The 18,409-nt window shown below is 38.7% G+C and overlaps 2 protein-coding genes across 2 annotated transcripts in view; one reads left to right on the top strand and one right to left on the bottom strand.

Moving 5' to 3' along the window:
* The window catches only part of CATSPER2 (cation channel sperm associated 2), a 12,744-nt gene extending 3,409 nt beyond the window's left edge, over window positions 1–9,335 (bottom strand). Inside the window, exons 1-9 of the mRNA XM_025038753.1 lie at window positions 8,496–9,335; window positions 7,818–7,991; window positions 7,567–7,635; window positions 4,511–4,683; window positions 3,817–3,972; window positions 3,413–3,537; window positions 1,860–2,038; window positions 1,521–1,620; window positions 1,133–1,180 (exon numbers count right to left, since the gene is read on the bottom strand). Of these exons, the coding sequence (XP_024894521.1) occupies window positions 1,133–1,180; window positions 1,521–1,620; window positions 1,860–2,038; window positions 3,413–3,537; window positions 3,817–3,972; window positions 4,511–4,683; window positions 7,567–7,635; window positions 7,818–7,991; window positions 8,496–8,640 (1,169 nt within the window). The 5' untranslated portion in view covers window positions 8,641–9,335. The remainder of the gene's footprint in view (window positions 1–1,132; window positions 1,181–1,520; window positions 1,621–1,859; window positions 2,039–3,412; window positions 3,538–3,816; window positions 3,973–4,510; window positions 4,684–7,566; window positions 7,636–7,817; window positions 7,992–8,495) is intronic.
* Window positions 9,336–9,461: 126 nt separating this feature from the next.
* The window catches only part of PDIA3 (protein disulfide isomerase family A member 3), a 20,635-nt gene continuing 11,687 nt past the window's right edge, over window positions 9,462–18,409 (top strand). Inside the window, exons 1-3 of the mRNA XM_006920429.3 lie at window positions 9,462–9,752; window positions 15,108–15,186; window positions 16,502–16,619. Coding sequence (XP_006920491.1) covers window positions 9,586–9,752; window positions 15,108–15,186; window positions 16,502–16,619 — 364 coding nt within the window. The 5' untranslated portion in view covers window positions 9,462–9,585. The remainder of the gene's footprint in view (window positions 9,753–15,107; window positions 15,187–16,501; window positions 16,620–18,409) is intronic.

The following is an 18,409-nucleotide window of genomic DNA, read 5'->3' as shown; positions in this document are numbered from 1 at the left end:
ACTTTGGTCCAGTCACAATGGCTTCCTTGCTATTTCTCAAACACATCAGGCATGCTTCTAGCTTAGGACCTTTGTACTAGCAGTTCCCTCTGCCTATAATATAACACTCTTCCCATAGATATCCACATACTAATCCCCTCACCTACTCCAAGTCTTTGCTCAAATGTTACCTTTTCAGTGAGGCTACCCTGACTACCTTGTTTACGATTACAACCCACCTACAACCCCCACCCTGTACTCCACTCCCCCTTATCCTGTCCTACTTATTTTTTCATAATGCTTATCATATTTTAACATATTAATATATTTGTTTAATATGTTCATTTTTTATTGTCTCTTAGCCCTTACTAATATGTAAATTCCATGAGAGCAGGCATTATTGTCTATTCTGTTCACTGATATGTCCCAAGCATCTAATAAGTATTCAATAATTATTTGTTGAATGGATAAATGAGTTTCTTATTTCTCTCTATGCTCTCTTATCCACTGCTGAACACTAGGGGTATAGAATAGCATTTGTTCAATAGAAGGTACTTGTATGAATTTCCTATGGCTGCTGTAATTTGTGGCTACAAATTACCACAAACTTGGTAGCTTAATACAACAGAAGTTCATTCTCTCACGATTCTGGAATCCAGAGTCTGAAATCAAATGTGTTGGCAGGGCCATATTCCTTCTGGAAGCTCTAAGGAAGAAGGTTCCTTGCTTCTTCTAGCTCTGGCAGTTAGTCGCCTGGCATTCATTGGCTTGTGGTTGCATCACTCCAATCTCTCTCTCCGTCTCACATCTCTTCCTATTCTGTCTATGTCTTCTCCTCTTTTGTCTCTTATAAGGATTCTTGGCACTGGATTTAGGGCCAACATGGCTAATCCAGGATGATCACATCTCAACATCCTTAATTGTGTCTGCAAAGGCCCTTTTTCCAAATAAGGTCATGTTCACTGGTGTCAGGGGTTAGGACATGGACATGGGCATATCTTTTGGGGGGCTGCCATTCAACCCACTATAACAAATAGTTATGAATGAATGAATTCTCTCTCAAAGCCAATATTCATCTTTGGTTTTCTACCCTCTCTTCCTTCATGTGTGTCCATCCCAGTTCACATGCACATTCCTAACCTGATATACATACATTTTGCTAACGCTTGACCTCAATGCCTCAGGCGACAGGTTTTGTCTTCTGCAAAGCAAAAACAAAACAAAACACACAAAAGAATGAAGAGATTTATACTGAAACAGGAATGTTGCAAGAAAAAAAGGAAATAATTCAGATCACAAAGTGAAAAAAAAAAATAACTGAGCAAGGAGAACAAATTGTAGTAAATGGGTGAAAAAGAGTAGGGAAGCCCCAACAGTAGATAAAAGAATAAGGCAAAAATCTAGAGTTGGGGAATTCTAACCCTGGGGTAAATCTTCTGTCACAAAGGGAAAAATGGGATCAAGGCCGAGAAGTAGAAATAGGGAATGAGGTCAGGAAACCTTTGAGAACTAAAATTGGGTTTGAAAATAGGGAAGCAGACCTCTGGATAATCTGCCGCTTGAACATGTCAGCTTTGTGCTGAACCTCCAGGTGTGTCATCTCCTCATTCAGCTCATTCCTGATATTCTGAAAGTTAGTAACTGCCCCAAAGGGCCATTAGGTGTTGGGAAATGGTGGTGACCAGACCTGGGGAGAAGGCTTGGATGGGGAGAAACCAAGTGAAATATCCATCACAGGCCCCAAACCACCCTGCGATTTCAGGTTTTCATGTGGTCACTGAGGCTGGTACTAAGGCAGGGACCACATGAGTACATGGAGTAGGCACTCTAATTTCCTTCCAACCACCCCTCCTACAAAATTTCACCTCTTCTATGCTTACCCATCATGGCTACTATGATATTTCGAAAGATGATGGAACCAAGTAACAACGAAAGGATGACATAGATGCTGCTGAAGGTGCGGCTAACTTCAGGCACCAGCCAGGTATCCTGAAGCAGTGCATACCAATGATCCATGGTGAAGAGAATGAATACTGTCACTAGGGAATTCGGCAAGTCCCTAAAGGAAAAGGAGGTGTGTGTATAGATAGAACAGAGATCTAAACCTCTCAGAAACAGTATCATTCTCACTCTTTTTTCATTCTTAAAGCAACATAAGAGCATTTCTTTGTTTGCTCTGACTTTGGCTTCTTTTCTACCATACTCCATTTTTTAGTTAATCATTCTTCAGTTTGAGGTTGTTTGATTAGGTTTTCCTTTATCATGAATAATCTATGAATTTCACTTACTATTCCTTTAGTACCTGGGTCATAGGAGGCAGTCACTACATAGGTACTGATTTTTTTAAAAAATGAATGAATGAATCACCAACTACATATCATTATTTGTAAGTTCATTCTCCACTTTCCTATGGACTTCGTCTAATCAAAGATCATTTATATATTTAGCAAACATCATTCCTATGTAGTTCATTGGTATGAACTGACGGTCAAGCAAATGGATGGATTTGTGACATAAACATGTGATCTCAAACAATGAATGATAATGTATATGTCACAAAAGTTTTCAGGAAGGTATCTAAATTCTCTTTCTCTCCTTCTCTCCATATGCAATTTGTTGAAAACATCAAGGCCTGAATAATATCAATTCTAAGACTTTCCTAACTTAAAACTCTTACAAAATTACTAAGAGAGACCTGAGAGGTGCTGACAGGATTGGATTCCAATTCATAAATAACATTATCACCTCTAAATCCAAACTGACTTACTACTAGTAATTAGAGTTCTCTAGACAAAGATCTTATCGGGATTTTACTATTAAGTATAGGTATGTTACCTAATGGTCACTAGTTTTACCCCAATCTCCAGCTGTGGGGATTCATTGTTTGGGATCACATTCATTGTTTGGGATCACATATTTATGTCACAAATCTATCCATTTACTTGACTGTCAGTTCATAGCAATGAACTACATAGGAATGATGTACTCCCCATACCTAGAGATTGAGGTAAAACCAGTGACATGTTTGAGAGTCATAGTAACATTTATTATCACTTACAATGTGTTAAATACTGTGTTAAATGCTTAAATGTGTAACCTCATTTATCTTACACTCTTATTCTCATTTTTCAAAAGAGGTAACTGAGGCATAGAAAGCAGAGTTTAACCACTGCAGTGTACTGCTATTTTAAGATGGTTAATGAGGGTGCATTTGAATTTGCAAAACCCAGAGCAAATATGGAACTAGCTGTCCTATTCTCAAAATCAGAGTGACTACCACTCACTATTTCTTTTTTTCTCTATGTCTCTCCTTACTGTCTTCTATTCTAATTTATTACAATAGACTGTACTTTTTGTATTACTATTTGAACTAGCTTCCCATCTCTTGCCCAAATTCTCTCCCCCAACCCAGGCTTCCCCCCATCCTGCCTACGAGAAGAACACGTGGTACTTCAGGTCCTGGCGAGTTGAACGGGTGTAATTCTCGAAGAAGTAGACACCGGTCACAGCAAAAATGTAGAAGAAGATGATCAGCAACAACAAGAGGAAGGTCATGCTCTGGAGGCCATGACCTCAAGTCAGAGCTGGGCCAGACTAGGCTGATCTCCACCTACAGCCCAGTCAAGCCCACCCTGGCAATCTCCCACCAAACCCTCACTTCTGGTCCTGAACCCAGTCATCTCTAGACCACAGAGGCTTGACCCCAGACGTTTTCTCATCCAATAACAAATCACAAGGTCTTTCATTGCCTTCATTGACCCACCCAGACTTGTTTCATGTTAAACTCCCATGTTTATCTACCTTGCCCACCTGGTTTAGCTGCTACAGTCAAATCACCTTGAGGGACCTGACCAGGGCCAAAATAATGACTCGAATTTGACGAAATCGTGCAAAGAGTTTGAGAGACCTTAGCACCCGGCAGATCCTCAGCAACTGGAGCCATACAGACTCGCCTTTTACTCCTACCAGCACCACAACCTCAGGAAGCAGGGACTGTGGGAAACACACAGATTATGAGTAAAATATACTCAACAGCACCTATGCACAGTTGCCCCTTCTTTAGCTCATCTTCACAGTTCTCTGGACATTATCCATTGAATAACATTCTCTAGGGATTGCTTCATATTCAGCTTTTCTGTACTAAATTACTTAAACTCTTTACTTCAACTTTCAGACATAAAAAGGAGATAAATATAGTGCTTATCTCATTGGGTTGTTGTGAAGCTCAAATGAGAAAATACATGTAGAACAGAATAGTATCTGGCACTTAGTAAGTGCTTAGTAACTGGCAGATGTTATTGTTGGGGTTAACGTTGTGGTTAGATTCTGCCTTGTTCCTAATACCAACAACTCCTGCAATGACTGACTTTTAGTTTTAGGGGGAAAAAAAACCCCAATAAAATACTGAAGTTAGGTACATTTCTATGTGTTCCTTCCTGTGATCTAATTATCTTAACTTTTCTTGTCATTTTGATTCACCTAGGCATATTCTTCAGCCCACTAACCTAATCCTCAGGTTATCTATCCTTACCAATACGGTGACAACAAAGTCAAAGACATTCCAGGCATTCTTCCAGAAGAGGAAAAAACTGGATAGCCACATAAGAAGGATTTCCAAGATGAAAATAAGCAAGATGAACCAAGCTGCCACCTCCAGACTCAGCTTCAGTGGCAACAGTTTGATATTTGAGGATTCGAGCAATTCTGTGAGAATAGATCAAGGGATGAATAAAGGTTAAGGAAGTGGGAAAGTAAATGATAGAGAACGATCACAACCTGTCATAAACCACATTTGTGTCAACAGCTATTCCATCTTTCTTTGAGTTTCTCAACACTGTTGTTGCTTCCACCCATGAAATACAGGAGAGGACAGAATCGAACATGAAAAATAGCTACAACTCATCTCTCTGACTGGTATCTTGCCCTCCCACTCTGGGGTCACACAGACACCAAGGGATTGATCTCTTAATTACCACCAACCCTGTATGCTGTACTATTACCCAGGTCCCAAACTTCACTAAGAAGCAATGGACCTTAAGAATGGAATGAAAATGTGGGGCCATGACAGGTACAGTGCTTTATTAGGGATGTAGAGTATATTGAATTATAATAAGAAATTACTTGGTTCTTTGTTAGCTTTTAAACCATTCCCTTTCTTCTGTCTCAAATTGACTTTGTACTGCAAAACAAATTGAATTCTATTCTTTCCCTCTAAACTTTATCATTTGCTAATTGTTATTCCTTAACTCACTGCCTTCATCTTTCAACCCTCTTCATCGCTTTTATATATTTAATGGATGTATGCTATCCTACTGAAAAAACATTGAGATCAAAATAGGATTAAAAGCTAAAAATTTAATGTTTCCCTTTGAAACGGAATAATCTGAGAGCCTGCAAATGCATTATGACTGATATGTTTGGCAGTTAATGGCAATCAGAAGAACATACTTAAACTGCCATGTAGATTTTGACACACAGTTTTAATTGTTATTGCTTTTAGTAACATTTTTGGCTAATTATAATCATAATGGAAGTAAGAAATAATGCTGTTGAAACACAACTTCATGAAGAATATAAGAATAATTCTGCAAGTTTATCTCGATGATCTTCATTAGATTCTATAAATTGCATTCATCTGATCAAAAATTTCATATAGTACATCAAGATATCGCTAGAACCTCAAAAATCAATATAAAATTATAATTGTTATACTCAGTTTTTTGTTAGAAATAAGGGCTATTCACACTTGCAACATGTTTTCAGAGAAAAGCTTGCGAATGATCTAACACTTTCTTTTCTCTCATCATTTAGAAACAAAATATGAAAAATATAAAAATAAGCAACTAATATCATTGTGAAAGTAGTTTTTCTACATTTTATGCCCTAACACAAAATTAAATTTTCATCTACACTTTAACATATATCACATGTATTTAACATGTAATATATAATGTTATAAATCTGAAACTAATATGTTATATGTCAATTATATCTCAATTTTTAAAAAGGAATGAAAAAATTTTAATTTAATTTAAAAAATAAAATAAATAAAATAAAAACTATATAATATGCAAAATAAATATATTTGATCCTAAAGTCAAATTTTATGTCATTTTAAAATTCATGTGTAGACAAATCATATATTTTCTTTAAAAATAGCATGAATCACTTAAAAAATGGGAAAAGTAAAAATTTGCTTACAAAGGATTATTAAAATTATACAATAAACCTTAAAATATAATACATAATAATATGCTAGCCTAAAATATTATTTTTGTTTCAACTTGCTTCTTTATATCATAAAAATAATGAAATAATTAAGACTCTTAGGGAGGTTTTCAAGATTATATATGTATGACTGGGAAACAAAATCATTAAGACAAAAAAGACTGTGGAGCTCTGATCTAGAAAACTATCTGTTAATTACTATTATTTTCCCTATCTATAACAAACATTCTTCGTGATCTGGAAAACTGTCTTTTAAAAGCCTAAGCAAAGTCTTAATGTTTATTACATGAATTAGTCAGTTCAAAGAAATGTTAGTCACAAATTATTATTCCTCCTGCCTACCAGGAGAATGTACTTAATAAGATACAATTTTCATGAGTTTGCCACATGCTTCCCACTTGGGCAATCCACCTATCCTCTGCCACAGTGATCATGTTTCATATTCAGCTGTTTTATCAAATAGAATAGTTAGTGCTATTCTACTTTGATTTGTCCATTAGATTCAGGGAATTCTGTACATGTACTATTTATTTTATTCGCAGGATTAAGACTATATCCCTAACCCCACAAGGCAAATATACGCAAATTTTCATACAAGAAATAGGACATGTGGGTGATTTATTTCAAAAGTCTCCCCATATGGGGAGGCTATAAAACACTTCAAAATATATAGTATACCGTAGTGGGTCAATAACATCAATTATTGTGATATATTTAAATATCTTTGACCTGATTGCATCAAAACTGTTTTAAAGTGGGAAACTTCTCCAAAACAGTGAAACAAGGGAGTGCTTTTACTATCCTTTATCCTTTCTGAACAGTTTGTTCAAGATGTTAATCAAATGAGCTCACTGATTCTCCAGATTCATTTTATTGTTAATACATTTCCTATAATTTATGACTGGCTTTAGAGTCATAATCTTTAAGTCATTTTTTTGGCTCATCTAATATCTTAGTTGTACCTAACTTTACATACTTCATGAGATTTCTTATTCGTACTTAATCTTTCTAAACATACCTGTAAAAATGTAAGTATTGGATCACTCATTGATAGGCACCAATATCTCTAAAAGGTTAATTCAAACAAAGTTAGACTAAACCTACAGAAGAAATATAACTGGTCTTTACATCTCCAGTTTCTTGTGAGTCTATTACACTCTCCTTTTAAGTGTCTAGACTACCTTATATCTACACTCTCGAGAATCCTCCAAATGTTCAGCAGTTGCACAAACCCTACTCCAGGAGACAACGTAATTATGCCTATCACAATTCGAGTAACATTTAAAAATGTAGAATAATCAATTTAAAGGAAAAAAAAAATCCCATCCACTTCCTCTTTCACTTAATGTCAATTCTCACCTATTTCAACCATAAGGACGATTGTATTCAAAAAGATGAGGAAGATGATGAAGTTTGTGAAGAGAGGACCTGTTTTCTCTTAAGGAAACATACGGAGTGGAGTTCTTTCTGATTCCTGTAGGTGAAATAATAGGAGCAAGGATAGAACCAGTGAGAATGTAGTTTGGAAAGGGATAAATAAGTCGTTAGGCAGATGATGAGGCAAGAGACAGTAAAGCCCTGGGATAAAAATGAGTGGCATTAAAGGATACGCTCAAGGACCCATCCAGCCCACAAAGAAAGAGGTGGCAGACGACTGCAGCGCACTCGAAGCCTGCTCATCAGTCTCTGGCCATGTGTAATCCGTTCTACATGACGAGGCTTTATGGAGAAGCTCACGAGCTGGTGTTGATCTCCCAGCATAAGTTTCTTCTGATGAGAAGAATCTACACCAAAAATTAAAGGACAGTAGATAAAGACAAGTTTTGAGGGAATATGAAGAACAGGTTGGATTGGCGGCAGGGATACTGATTACATAAGAGGCCTCCTACGGCAGGAGCTTGCCTTGCTGCTCCTTCCCACAGCAACTAATATTAGTTTGGAATAAGAACTAATATGATGCTCATGATCAACACAACACCGTCCATGCCCAAGAATAAAGGCAGCAGGTTCAGTCCTCAAAGTTTTAAGTGTCTGGTAGAAACTTTCAAGTCAGCCAGGGCTAATGGTTATCCTAGGCCTAAAAGTGAGTAACATGGGTTCTATCTCCTGTATTCAAAGAGTTTGAGTTATAAAACTTTGATTCATCAAGTCTGGTGTAACCTCCAAACTAGTAACCAAATCAATCTCCTGAATTTTCCATCCTTAAAATTGGCTCTCTGCTTCCTACTATTTTGGAAGGTGTGAATGGGAGTCTTAAGTTTCTCCTATCGAAGAAACAGGCTGCTGACCAAGTATCTCCCGGATAGTGTGCCGTGGCACAGCTTGGCTCAAGCCTTGCAGATGTTCGATGAGCGAGAAAGTATCTATGAGCCGAGAACGAATGGCATCAGCTCGGGGCAGCTGCATGTGTCCATCTGGGTGGTAGGTGGCCATGTCTGTCAAGAAAATGTTTGAATCAAGTGTGATTTCATTCTTGGAGTTACACCAAAGATTAGAGGTTTTCTTCCCCTCCTCCCATCCTCTTTGCCCTTAAGAAGACAAATAAAAACATTGTACCAAGATTCAAAGATTTTTGAAACAAAATGATAGAGAATACTGCGCAGTTGACTAAGTGGCCAGACACCTTCACTTGTGTGAGGCATTTCTAATTAAAAGCAGCAGCCACAATGGCAGGAGTCAGGGGCTGGACAAAAAGGAATTCGGGCACCACAGGGACCTGAGGGAATCAGGCAATGCATTGTGGTGTGGGGCAGTGGGAGGGCTTGGGGTTGCTCCCGAAAGAACAACCAAGTTAAGAGTAATTGGACAAAATGCAACAGCCTGACATTTTAAAAATGTGTCCCGTCCCTAAGCTCCCTCGGGTACCAGCTTCTTCTCTCATTTCCTGCTCATGGGCCTCACCTCAGCCCAGGCTCTCTCTCTTCCGCCCACCGAACCCTGACTTCACTCTTCCGCTTCTGGCACCCCCTGAGCAGGATGAACTCAGGGTCGGATCCCCGCCTCACTGCGCCCCATTTCCAGCTCGGCTCCGCCTGCTCCCAGGGTTTCGGTACGCCCCGGGCCCAGCCTCAGCCCCAGCCCTGGCCCAAGACCCCTCCCAGCCCAGCTCGCCCCGGCAGTAGCTTCCTCGGCCCCGCCCCGCGCTCTGGCCACTCGGCAGTTACCAGCTGGTCCCGCCCGCCCGACGCAGGCGCCGCGCAGCCAATCGGCGGCTGCCACACTGCGGCCCGAGCCGGGCTGGGGGGTTGGGGCCTCCGGCTGCAGGTCCGCCTGGGGTAGACGCGTGAGTGCAAGCGGAGGGTGCGTGGTCGCCGGCCCGGCCTCCGCAGTCGCAGCCGCGCCCGACCCTCCTGGCCGCCCCCACCTCGCCTTGTCGCCATGCACCTCCGCCGCCTAGCGCTCTTCCCAGGCGTGGCTCTCCTTCTGGCCACGGCCCGCCTTGCAGCTGCCTCCGACGTGCTAGAACTCACGGACGACAACTTCGAGAGTCGCATCTCCGACACGGGCTCAGCGGGCCTCATGCTCGTCGAGTTCTTCGCTCCCTGGTGAGGCTACTGAGCCGGGGCGAGGGAGGGAGGGAGGGCCGGGCTGGGCCGAGGGGCGAGGGCGCGGGAACGGTTGGGCCTACGCAGCGCCGGGCCCGCCACCATTCCAGTGGGCCCGGCTGCGGCAGACAGATTTCCCAGCGCCGGGGAGCCGAGCTCCCTCGTCGAGAGCGAAGAAGTGGATGCTGATAGCCTGGGGGGCAAGACCCGAGAAGGAAAACCCGAAGAAGGCCCCTCTCGGGCAGAGCCACATCGTTACCTCCGTGCTCTTGCGGCACTTCCTATTTGCAGAGGGTTTAACCATCCCTCTGCCCCTCCTCGATTATCTTTAGTTTCTTGGTGAATCAGTGTTAATATTCTCCATTCTACAGATGAGGCATTCCAGGGCCTCACATTGGAAGCGAACGTTTCACCAAGTGCAGAGGTCCTGGGCTTCCAGGATACTGCTTTTTCCTTGCCCCACATCTCGCGGCCATTGATTTCTAACCAAGGTCACTCTGTGCTGCACAGTGGTTAAAAGTGCTTTCTGGGGCAGGCAGTTACTTTGTCCGTTGCATGGTACACACTTTCTCTATTATGTTAACCATTTCTCAGCACCAGCAGAGCCCTGTCAAAAATAAAGTAGGTGAACAAGAGTAAATTTTTCAGAATCTGTCTAAATTGTCAATTTTAATTAGGACTTTTGAAAAACGCCAATAAAACCACTGAGAAAGTAACCAGTGTTGGTGAAATACTCCACTTCAGGGTGATTTAGCTAAACAAGTATGTAAATTCCTTAGGATAAAACCCGAAATAAAAAGCTTGGGGGCTGAGAGAACAAATAGGATTTCTGGTCCAGTAAACCAGATTTTTTCATTTAAACCCCAAATGTTTACCACAGTAATGATTGTCTTAACGCATGGGATAGCTCAGTATCTCTATGTTAATTAACAGTACTTAATTTTTCCATCCTTGCCACAATTGCCCGTAATTAAAAACTATATTCAAAAGTATCAGTAAGACAAAATGTGTAACTTTCACTTGCTTCTAACTGTAGTCTTCACTGCAGGGGCTCAACTGACTTGGGGGTTACACAGGAAGTCCTGTAGTCAAGACCACCTGAACCAGAAGGATGTGCTAGAGGCAACAAAGTTTGTTTTCAGCAGAGACAGATTTTGTGTCCAAGGCATTCCTTTGGGTAATTGGTGGTACTGATTACATCATAGGGTTTTTTTAAATACATCTTTAGACACATATTCTCTCCTAAAAACAACTCTTCCCAATCATATAACCATGCTGTTAACTTTAAGGGGGTGTCACTGTAATGACATTGGCTGTATGGAGTTGTATTAAAATGACGTGGTGCTTTAGTGACTACAAGGGACAACATGAAGTGGATTGCTGGAGAATTGTGGGCTATTAGACTATTAATTAAAACAGATTTTTTTTTTTCAATTAAAAGTGTTCTTTGCTACTTTAAATTATTATATATGGTTCCCTAAGAACTACATAGCCCATCATGCACTGAACTATTCCCAAAATTGGGTGACTCTGCTGTCGTGTCTGCTTTTACTTGATCTAGATGGTAGGGTCATCCACGATGCCGGCAAGAAGGATACTTATCTGGAAGAGTAGTTTGGAATCAAGGAAGTCTCCTGTTGATAATATCCTCATTTCTTCACATTCAGCTATTTTTATTTATTAATACTTCAGCTGCAGCTGTTTTCTGACTACAAGTTCTTAGTTTTAGGGTATTTTTTCACTTTCATTTTACAAGTGAAAGTGAAAGATTGCAGTCGATCGACATCGTAGACTAATATTTTCATTATGGAGATAATCTATAATTTGTAAGAATGAGAGTATCTGAATTTCTCTGGGGAAATAAACACACTAAATGTTTGTGATAATTTCTGGAAATTTATTGATACAGTGTTAAATTCTCACCATCTACTTATGTTGTAGATTTGTGCCCAGCTGTCTAGGAGGGTGTATTAAATAATAACATTTGATATACAGTGTTTCTAGAGTATAGAAAAAGACTATGCAGATAGAAAAAATGGAATATTAAATATTTATTTTTATACATGTTGATTCCTTTACTTAGAATTCCTATATCTGCACTGCCAGCACCCCCCAATTGATCTTTTCAGCAAAACTGAGCTCAAAAGTTACTTCTTCCTCCCTGAACTAATTGTTCCCTCTTCTCTGTTGAAACCTAATAATAATACTGTGTCAGACTGGTGTTCCTGTAGGAAAATGACTATATCAAACTTTCTGTCAGAGGCTGAAATACCCTTTGGCACATAGTTGGGCATGAAGTGATGATTGATGATTGTTGGGATTCATTAGTAACTGCTAAGTTGCTAAGTGTCATCCCTGAAAGTAGATGGGATTATTTGTGTTTTCATATTATCTAGGAGTAGGTGAAAGAAGTAGCGGTTAATCTTGATATTCACCTTCAAACGCCGCCAAGTGAATTCTATTCCTGGTGAGTTTAAAGAGGGCAGTCTCCTCCAGTCTCATTGGAACTTGTTAAACAGGTTCTCCACCTGGACATTTGATGACCTTATGGATATTGACGATGCCTAGGGCAGTGATTTGCAGTCCCAGCCTTGCCAAGTGCACTACTCACTATGCCTCCACATTCTGATTCCCTCCCTCCTGGATTCTTGGAGGAAGTCCCAGTTGGGGCCCACACATGCATTTATTTAATACTCCATGGATATTTTTTATATGCATCTAGGTTGAGACCCACTGGTCTGGTGTAATTATTTTTTACTATTATTTCTTTTTAAATGCTTTAAGATAGTTTAGATGGAACTGTTCTTAAATCTGTTGCCTTAGCCTTCTTGACAGTTCCTACATATTCAACAGAAATCTCTCGTTTCTTTTATTCTCATTGCCGCCACGCTGGTCCAAGCTTTCATTATCAGCCATGTGAAATTTATCTTCCAGGTGTCATTATCTCTGCTTTCCCCCTTTCTGTCAGTCCTATATATATCGCTGACCGATGTAGTCTTAATACACATAACACATTTATTATCTCTTCACAACCCGACAGGGCCCTTCACAGTTTTCTGTATATATGATTCTCACTAGTAATTTTACCTTTGCTTTACTATTCCCCTTATCTAAAATACCCTACTCTGTCCTGGCTGAAGCCTTAAATCCTTAAAGGCCCAGATCCAATTCTTTCTCCCTTTAACATACATTCTCTTTTAACTTTTGAATCATTTTCCCAAAAGTCTGGATTTTTCAGATAAATCGATTATTTTATTATATTAAATCAGTTATAATTTGTGCATCTGTTACAAACCAGGTACAGACAATATAATACCATATTTCAGACACATCTAAGATGCTACAGGTTGTGAGAGGAATCATTATTTTGTCTCGCAAAGAAATGCTACCATTGAAACTTAAATGACTGCAAGACACATCCCAATTTCAGATCCGGTAAAATGTGCATCTGACATATAGGGAATACCATTTATTCACCACCCAGTCTAAAACAAAGCAAGTACAATTGAAGCCCCCTATGTACCCCTTCCTCATCTTATATACTTCTTCATACTGAATTTGGTATTTATCATTAGGTCCTTTTATATATTTAGGAAATAGGTATGTGACCTTAAGCACATCTAATATATTACATTTTTTGTATCACTTTTTCTTCATTTAAGCTTTCTAATGAGTTTTGAATAGGACTAAAGACCTTGAAGACTATAAGCTCTTGTAGTCCTTTGTTTTAAACCAATTTTGGGGAAAAATGTTTCCAAGTTGCTTATTCATCGCTTAAAATAAATTTTGAGACTGTTGGCTATGAAATATATCAGCTCAAGTTTCATCAGTGTTTCCTTCCTTTGGTTTTCTAATTCTATTTTTGCTGTCTATGGGGATGTTACAGAAATGCTCACCTTCTCAAAGTGATCCCTCCGCAGCCCATTGGCTTTTGAAGAGAATATACAGCTGGTGCTAGCTGTGCACTAAGGAGGATTCCCCCTTTACTCGTTGCATATACAGCGTGCCTATGGGACTGTTAGGACTTTCAGGCAGAGGAGCAGGTGCTTCTGGTGGCCCTCTGGGAAAATATTCTTTACTGATAAAATGTTTTATCCTCCTGAGTTCTTAATAGCCAGGTGAACTATGTAGCTGTAAAAATCAGGCTTACCATCATGTCATTCAAATGCTATGTTGAAACTCAGATTGAGAGGAAAAAAGCCTTCAATGAACTGCTAAAGTATGACAAATGGGTGCCTTCTGGGCCTCATTTAGCTACCTCCTCCAACTGTGTCATATTGAAGGAATGAAGAAAAAGTGCTTTATGGTGATTCTTCAAGAGTTAATATCGTACTTGAGACCTTATAATTCTCAATCACTATATTTTTAAGAACCACAGTGCTGTTTTAAGAAAAAAAGTACCTTCCTTTGGGAAATGCTACCAGGAATGGGATTGTTACTGTCTTGTCCTTCATTTTATCTTCATTAATTGGTCAAAAGGGCATTAGCCTTCTACCTCTTTAATGTGGAATGTACAGCTTTCAGGAGTCAATTGTATTTTTTTCATTATTAAATTTATTGGGTGACATTGGTTAATAAAATTATATAGATTTCAAATGTACAATTCAGTAATATGTCATATGTTGTGTTGTGTGTTCACCACCCAAAGTTAAATCTTCTGTCACCATATATTTGATCCCCTTTACCCTTATCTACCTATCCCCTCCCTTCTTTCCCTCAGCTAACAACTAAACTGTTGTCTGTGTCTATGAGTTTTTGTTTGTCTTATTTATTTGTTGCTTTCAGTTTTATATCCCACATATAAATGAAATCATATGGTTATCAACTTTTTCTGACTTATTTTGCTTAGCATGATAATCTCAGGATCCATCCATGTCGTCACAAATGGAAGTATTTCATCTTTTCTTATGGCTGTGTAATATTCTATTACACATGTACCACATCTTCTTTATCCATTCATCTATTGAAGGACACTGGTTGTTTCCATGTCTTGGCCACTGTGAATAATGCTGCAATGAACATTGGGGTGCATATATCTTTACAGATAAATGTTATCATATTTTTTAGGTAGATACCCAGTAAACTGTACTTTTAATTAAAGAAAATAGATGCTGCTCTGGACTGAGCCAGTCCTATAGAGTTAACCTTGGGCTAGAGATAGTCCTTTTACCTTCTGAGAGCTCTTGTTTACCTTATCAATAATGGATGTTGTTCAGGTGAATTATTTGCTTTTGGAAGCAGCTACTGGTTCAAAAGTAGTAGTATAGTTTGAGATCTACCTAGAGAAATAAAGTTAACGAATTTGTAGGGTTAAACTGAGAATATGGCTTTAAAAAAAAAAATCTGTCTGTGTAGGTGTGGACACTGCAAGAGGCTTGCCCCTGAGTATGAAGCTGCAGCTACCAGATTAAAAGGAATAGTCCCATTAGCAAAGGTGAGTATGGGCGGATTCTTCATTAAAGGAAATGAGGTATTTTAAATAGTAGTTTGTAAAATTAATATTTTCTCTGCTCTTGTGATGAGAGAACACTAGTTTCTGGGGAAATACACAACTGACTATTGTTTCAGTTATGATTTTAAAAGATTAAAAGTAGCAGAATTAAGGGATTATTGGCATAAGAAACAAGTAAAACATGGTAAATTTAAGGGGCAAACATGGAGAGTAAAAGTATAGTAGTCAAGGTTAGGGGAAAATTATCATTGAGTAAATAAATGAGTTCCCTAAACTACTATATGATAGTGAAAATGGGAATAGCAAAATGACTTGAGGAGGTTGGTAAGTATGTAACTAACTGGTCAACTGTAAACTTGGTATGTGCTTTTACAAAGTAATCCTTCCATAATTTTGCCATTCTGTATTAAACCCATATTTTTTCTAGTCTAAAAGCTCATATCTCAACCAGTCTCAAATAAAAAGTTGATGTGTATACACACACACACACACGCACGCACGCGCGCGCGCGCGCGCGCGCGACTGTTTTTGGAATTACATTTAATCCTAATGGTTCTATGGCAGCTTTCCATAGAAAAAAGTTAAGTCTTAAATTAATTCCCATCTCCTGTTGGCTATAGCCTATGTTACTACTATTTGAACCTCAATTATGTTAAAGCATTAGGATTATACCTCAATCTTGTGAAGAGTAAATAATACATACGAAGTGCCTATGGCACGGCCTAGTTTGGAGTAAGTGGCTAAATAAATTGTTTTTCCCTCTTCCTGATAGGTCTCAATAAATGATGTGCTATTTATTCTTTAGCCCAGATTCATACTAGCTCAGGGAGCATATTCAAATATTGGTACCTTTGCTAATAAATCTAGATGTTTCCAAAATCAAATTACACCCCACCCTAGCTAAAAGATATGTACACACCTATCTGTATATCCCCTTGATAATCGTTATCAAAGTAAACTACTGTTAACTAATTTAAGGGATTTATCCCTCACAGGTTCGTAGGCAGAAAAAAGATGGAGACTGCTTTTAGACAATAGAGACTCCAAGGGCAGAATTTACATTGTCATTTGTATGTTTCATATGAGGCCTAGAATCTAAATTTTAAAGATTTCCTCAAGTAGTTCTGATTTAGCTAACCCACCAAGAATCTGCCTTTGAAATCTAATGTTCTGTGGTGTATATGCTAGGAATTATGTGATACTTCTATAACTCGGCCAGTCTTAATATTTCGAAAATATAGGAAGAGCCTATAGCAGGCATTTGGATAACAAATGGTTTGTATATTTTAATCTTTAGGTTGATTGTACTGCCAATACAAACACCTGTAATAAGTATGGAGTCAGTGGATATCCAACCCTGAAGATATTTAGAGATGGTGAAGAAGCAGGTGCTTACGATGGGCCCAGGACTGCTGGTAAGGATCCTGGATTACATTGTGGAAACAGTGGATCACACTGTTCTTCATAGTGGGAACATGGTGTTTTTCTATACAACATACTTTCAGTCTTTAAAATTCCACATCTAAGAGGTAAGTTTGGTAGCTAAGACTTCTCTAAATAAACAGAGTATGTAAGTAATATAGAAAATACTTGAACTTGAGTTATAAGATCAGCTAGGCATTTTTTCACTTGACAGATATTATTGAGTACTATCCTGTACCAGGTATTCTAGATATACCAGCTGCTCAGTATTTCTTGATAAACAAGAGAGTCATGGTTCCTACTTTTGTGGCACTTACATTCTGGTGGATGAAGAAAAGAAGGCAACGAACAAGTTTCAAAATACATGTAGGTAACCACCACATCCATTGGGATGGCTAATATCAAAAAACAAACAAAAAACCACCAAAAAAACCAAAATAACAAGTGCTGGTGAGGATGCAGAGAAATTGGAACCCTTTTGCATTGTTGTTGTGAATGTAAAATGGTGCAGCTACTATGGAGAACAGTATGGCAGTTACTGAAAAAATTAAAAATAGAATCACCATCTGATCCACCAATTCCATGTGGTTATATAGCCAAAAGAATTGAAAGCAGGGTCTCAAAGAGATAATTTGTATACCCATATTTATAGCTGCATTAGTTGCAATAGCAAAAAGGTAGAAGCAACCTGAGAGTCCATCTAGATGAATGTTTATACAAAAATATATTAATAATAATAATTATATATAAATGTGTATATCATACAATGGAATATTATTCAGCCTTCAAAAGAAAGTTCTGACATGAACTACAATATGATTGAACCTTGATGACATGCTAAATGAGATAAGCCTGTCGTAAAAAAGACAAATACATGATTCCATGTATATGAGGTTTCTACAGTAGTCAAATTCATAAAGGCAAAGTGGAATGTTGGTTGCCAGAAGCTGGAGGGAAGACAGAATGGAAGTTTTTTAATGGGTATAGTTTCAGTTTTGCAAGATGAAAACAGTATTGGAGATTGGTTGTACAGCAGTGTGAATGTACTTAATGCCACAGAACTGTACACTTAAACATGGTAAATTCTGTGTTGCATAATTAAAAATTTTTTAATGTAAAAAATATATGTGGATAAGATAAATTCAGTTAGTGATAAGAACATTAAAGGGGGGAAATAAGACCAGACAATGGTCTTGGGAGCACCGCATAATCAGAGTGATCAGGAAAGTAGCACCTGAGCTGAGGCCTGAATGATAGGAAGGAGTGGGCCAGGAGATTTGGACCAGAGCCTTCCAGGTAGAAGGAAAGCAGGTGCAAAAAGTCCTTAGGGTATAATTGAGTTTGATGTATTCAAGAGACAAAGACCTTGTGGCTGAAATATAATTAGCAAGGCTGAGAGGTGAAGTTTGAGATGTAAATAGGGAACTAATCCTATAGGGCTCATAATTGATGAGAAAAATATTTTTATGTGAACAAAAACAGCTTTATCTTGAGTCTGTCAAATAATCAGGCATAGGTTACCTTTTTATGTGGAAAGCTAATAAGAAAAGTGTTCAGTCTTGGCATTTTAGGTGACATGAAATTTTTTCAGTATGTGTGATCGTTAGTCATATACAAAGCTTTACATAGCATGACCCATTCCTAACTGATGTCATCCGAAGACTGTTTTCACCTTAGGACCTTTGCCCAGCTGTAGTCACAGCCTGAAATAACCTTCCCCTATGTTTGCATGACTGTACCTTTTTGTCATTTAGATTATGGCTTAAATTTCTCTCTCTCTCTC

The sequence above is a fragment of the Pteropus alecto genome, unplaced genomic scaffold (genome assembly GCF_000325575.1).
Source record: "Pteropus alecto unplaced genomic scaffold, ASM32557v1 scaffold86, whole genome shotgun sequence".
In the NCBI taxonomy this organism is placed as follows: domain Eukaryota; kingdom Metazoa; phylum Chordata; class Mammalia; order Chiroptera; family Pteropodidae; genus Pteropus; species Pteropus alecto.
This window is presented reverse-complemented; position numbering and strand designations above follow the sequence as displayed.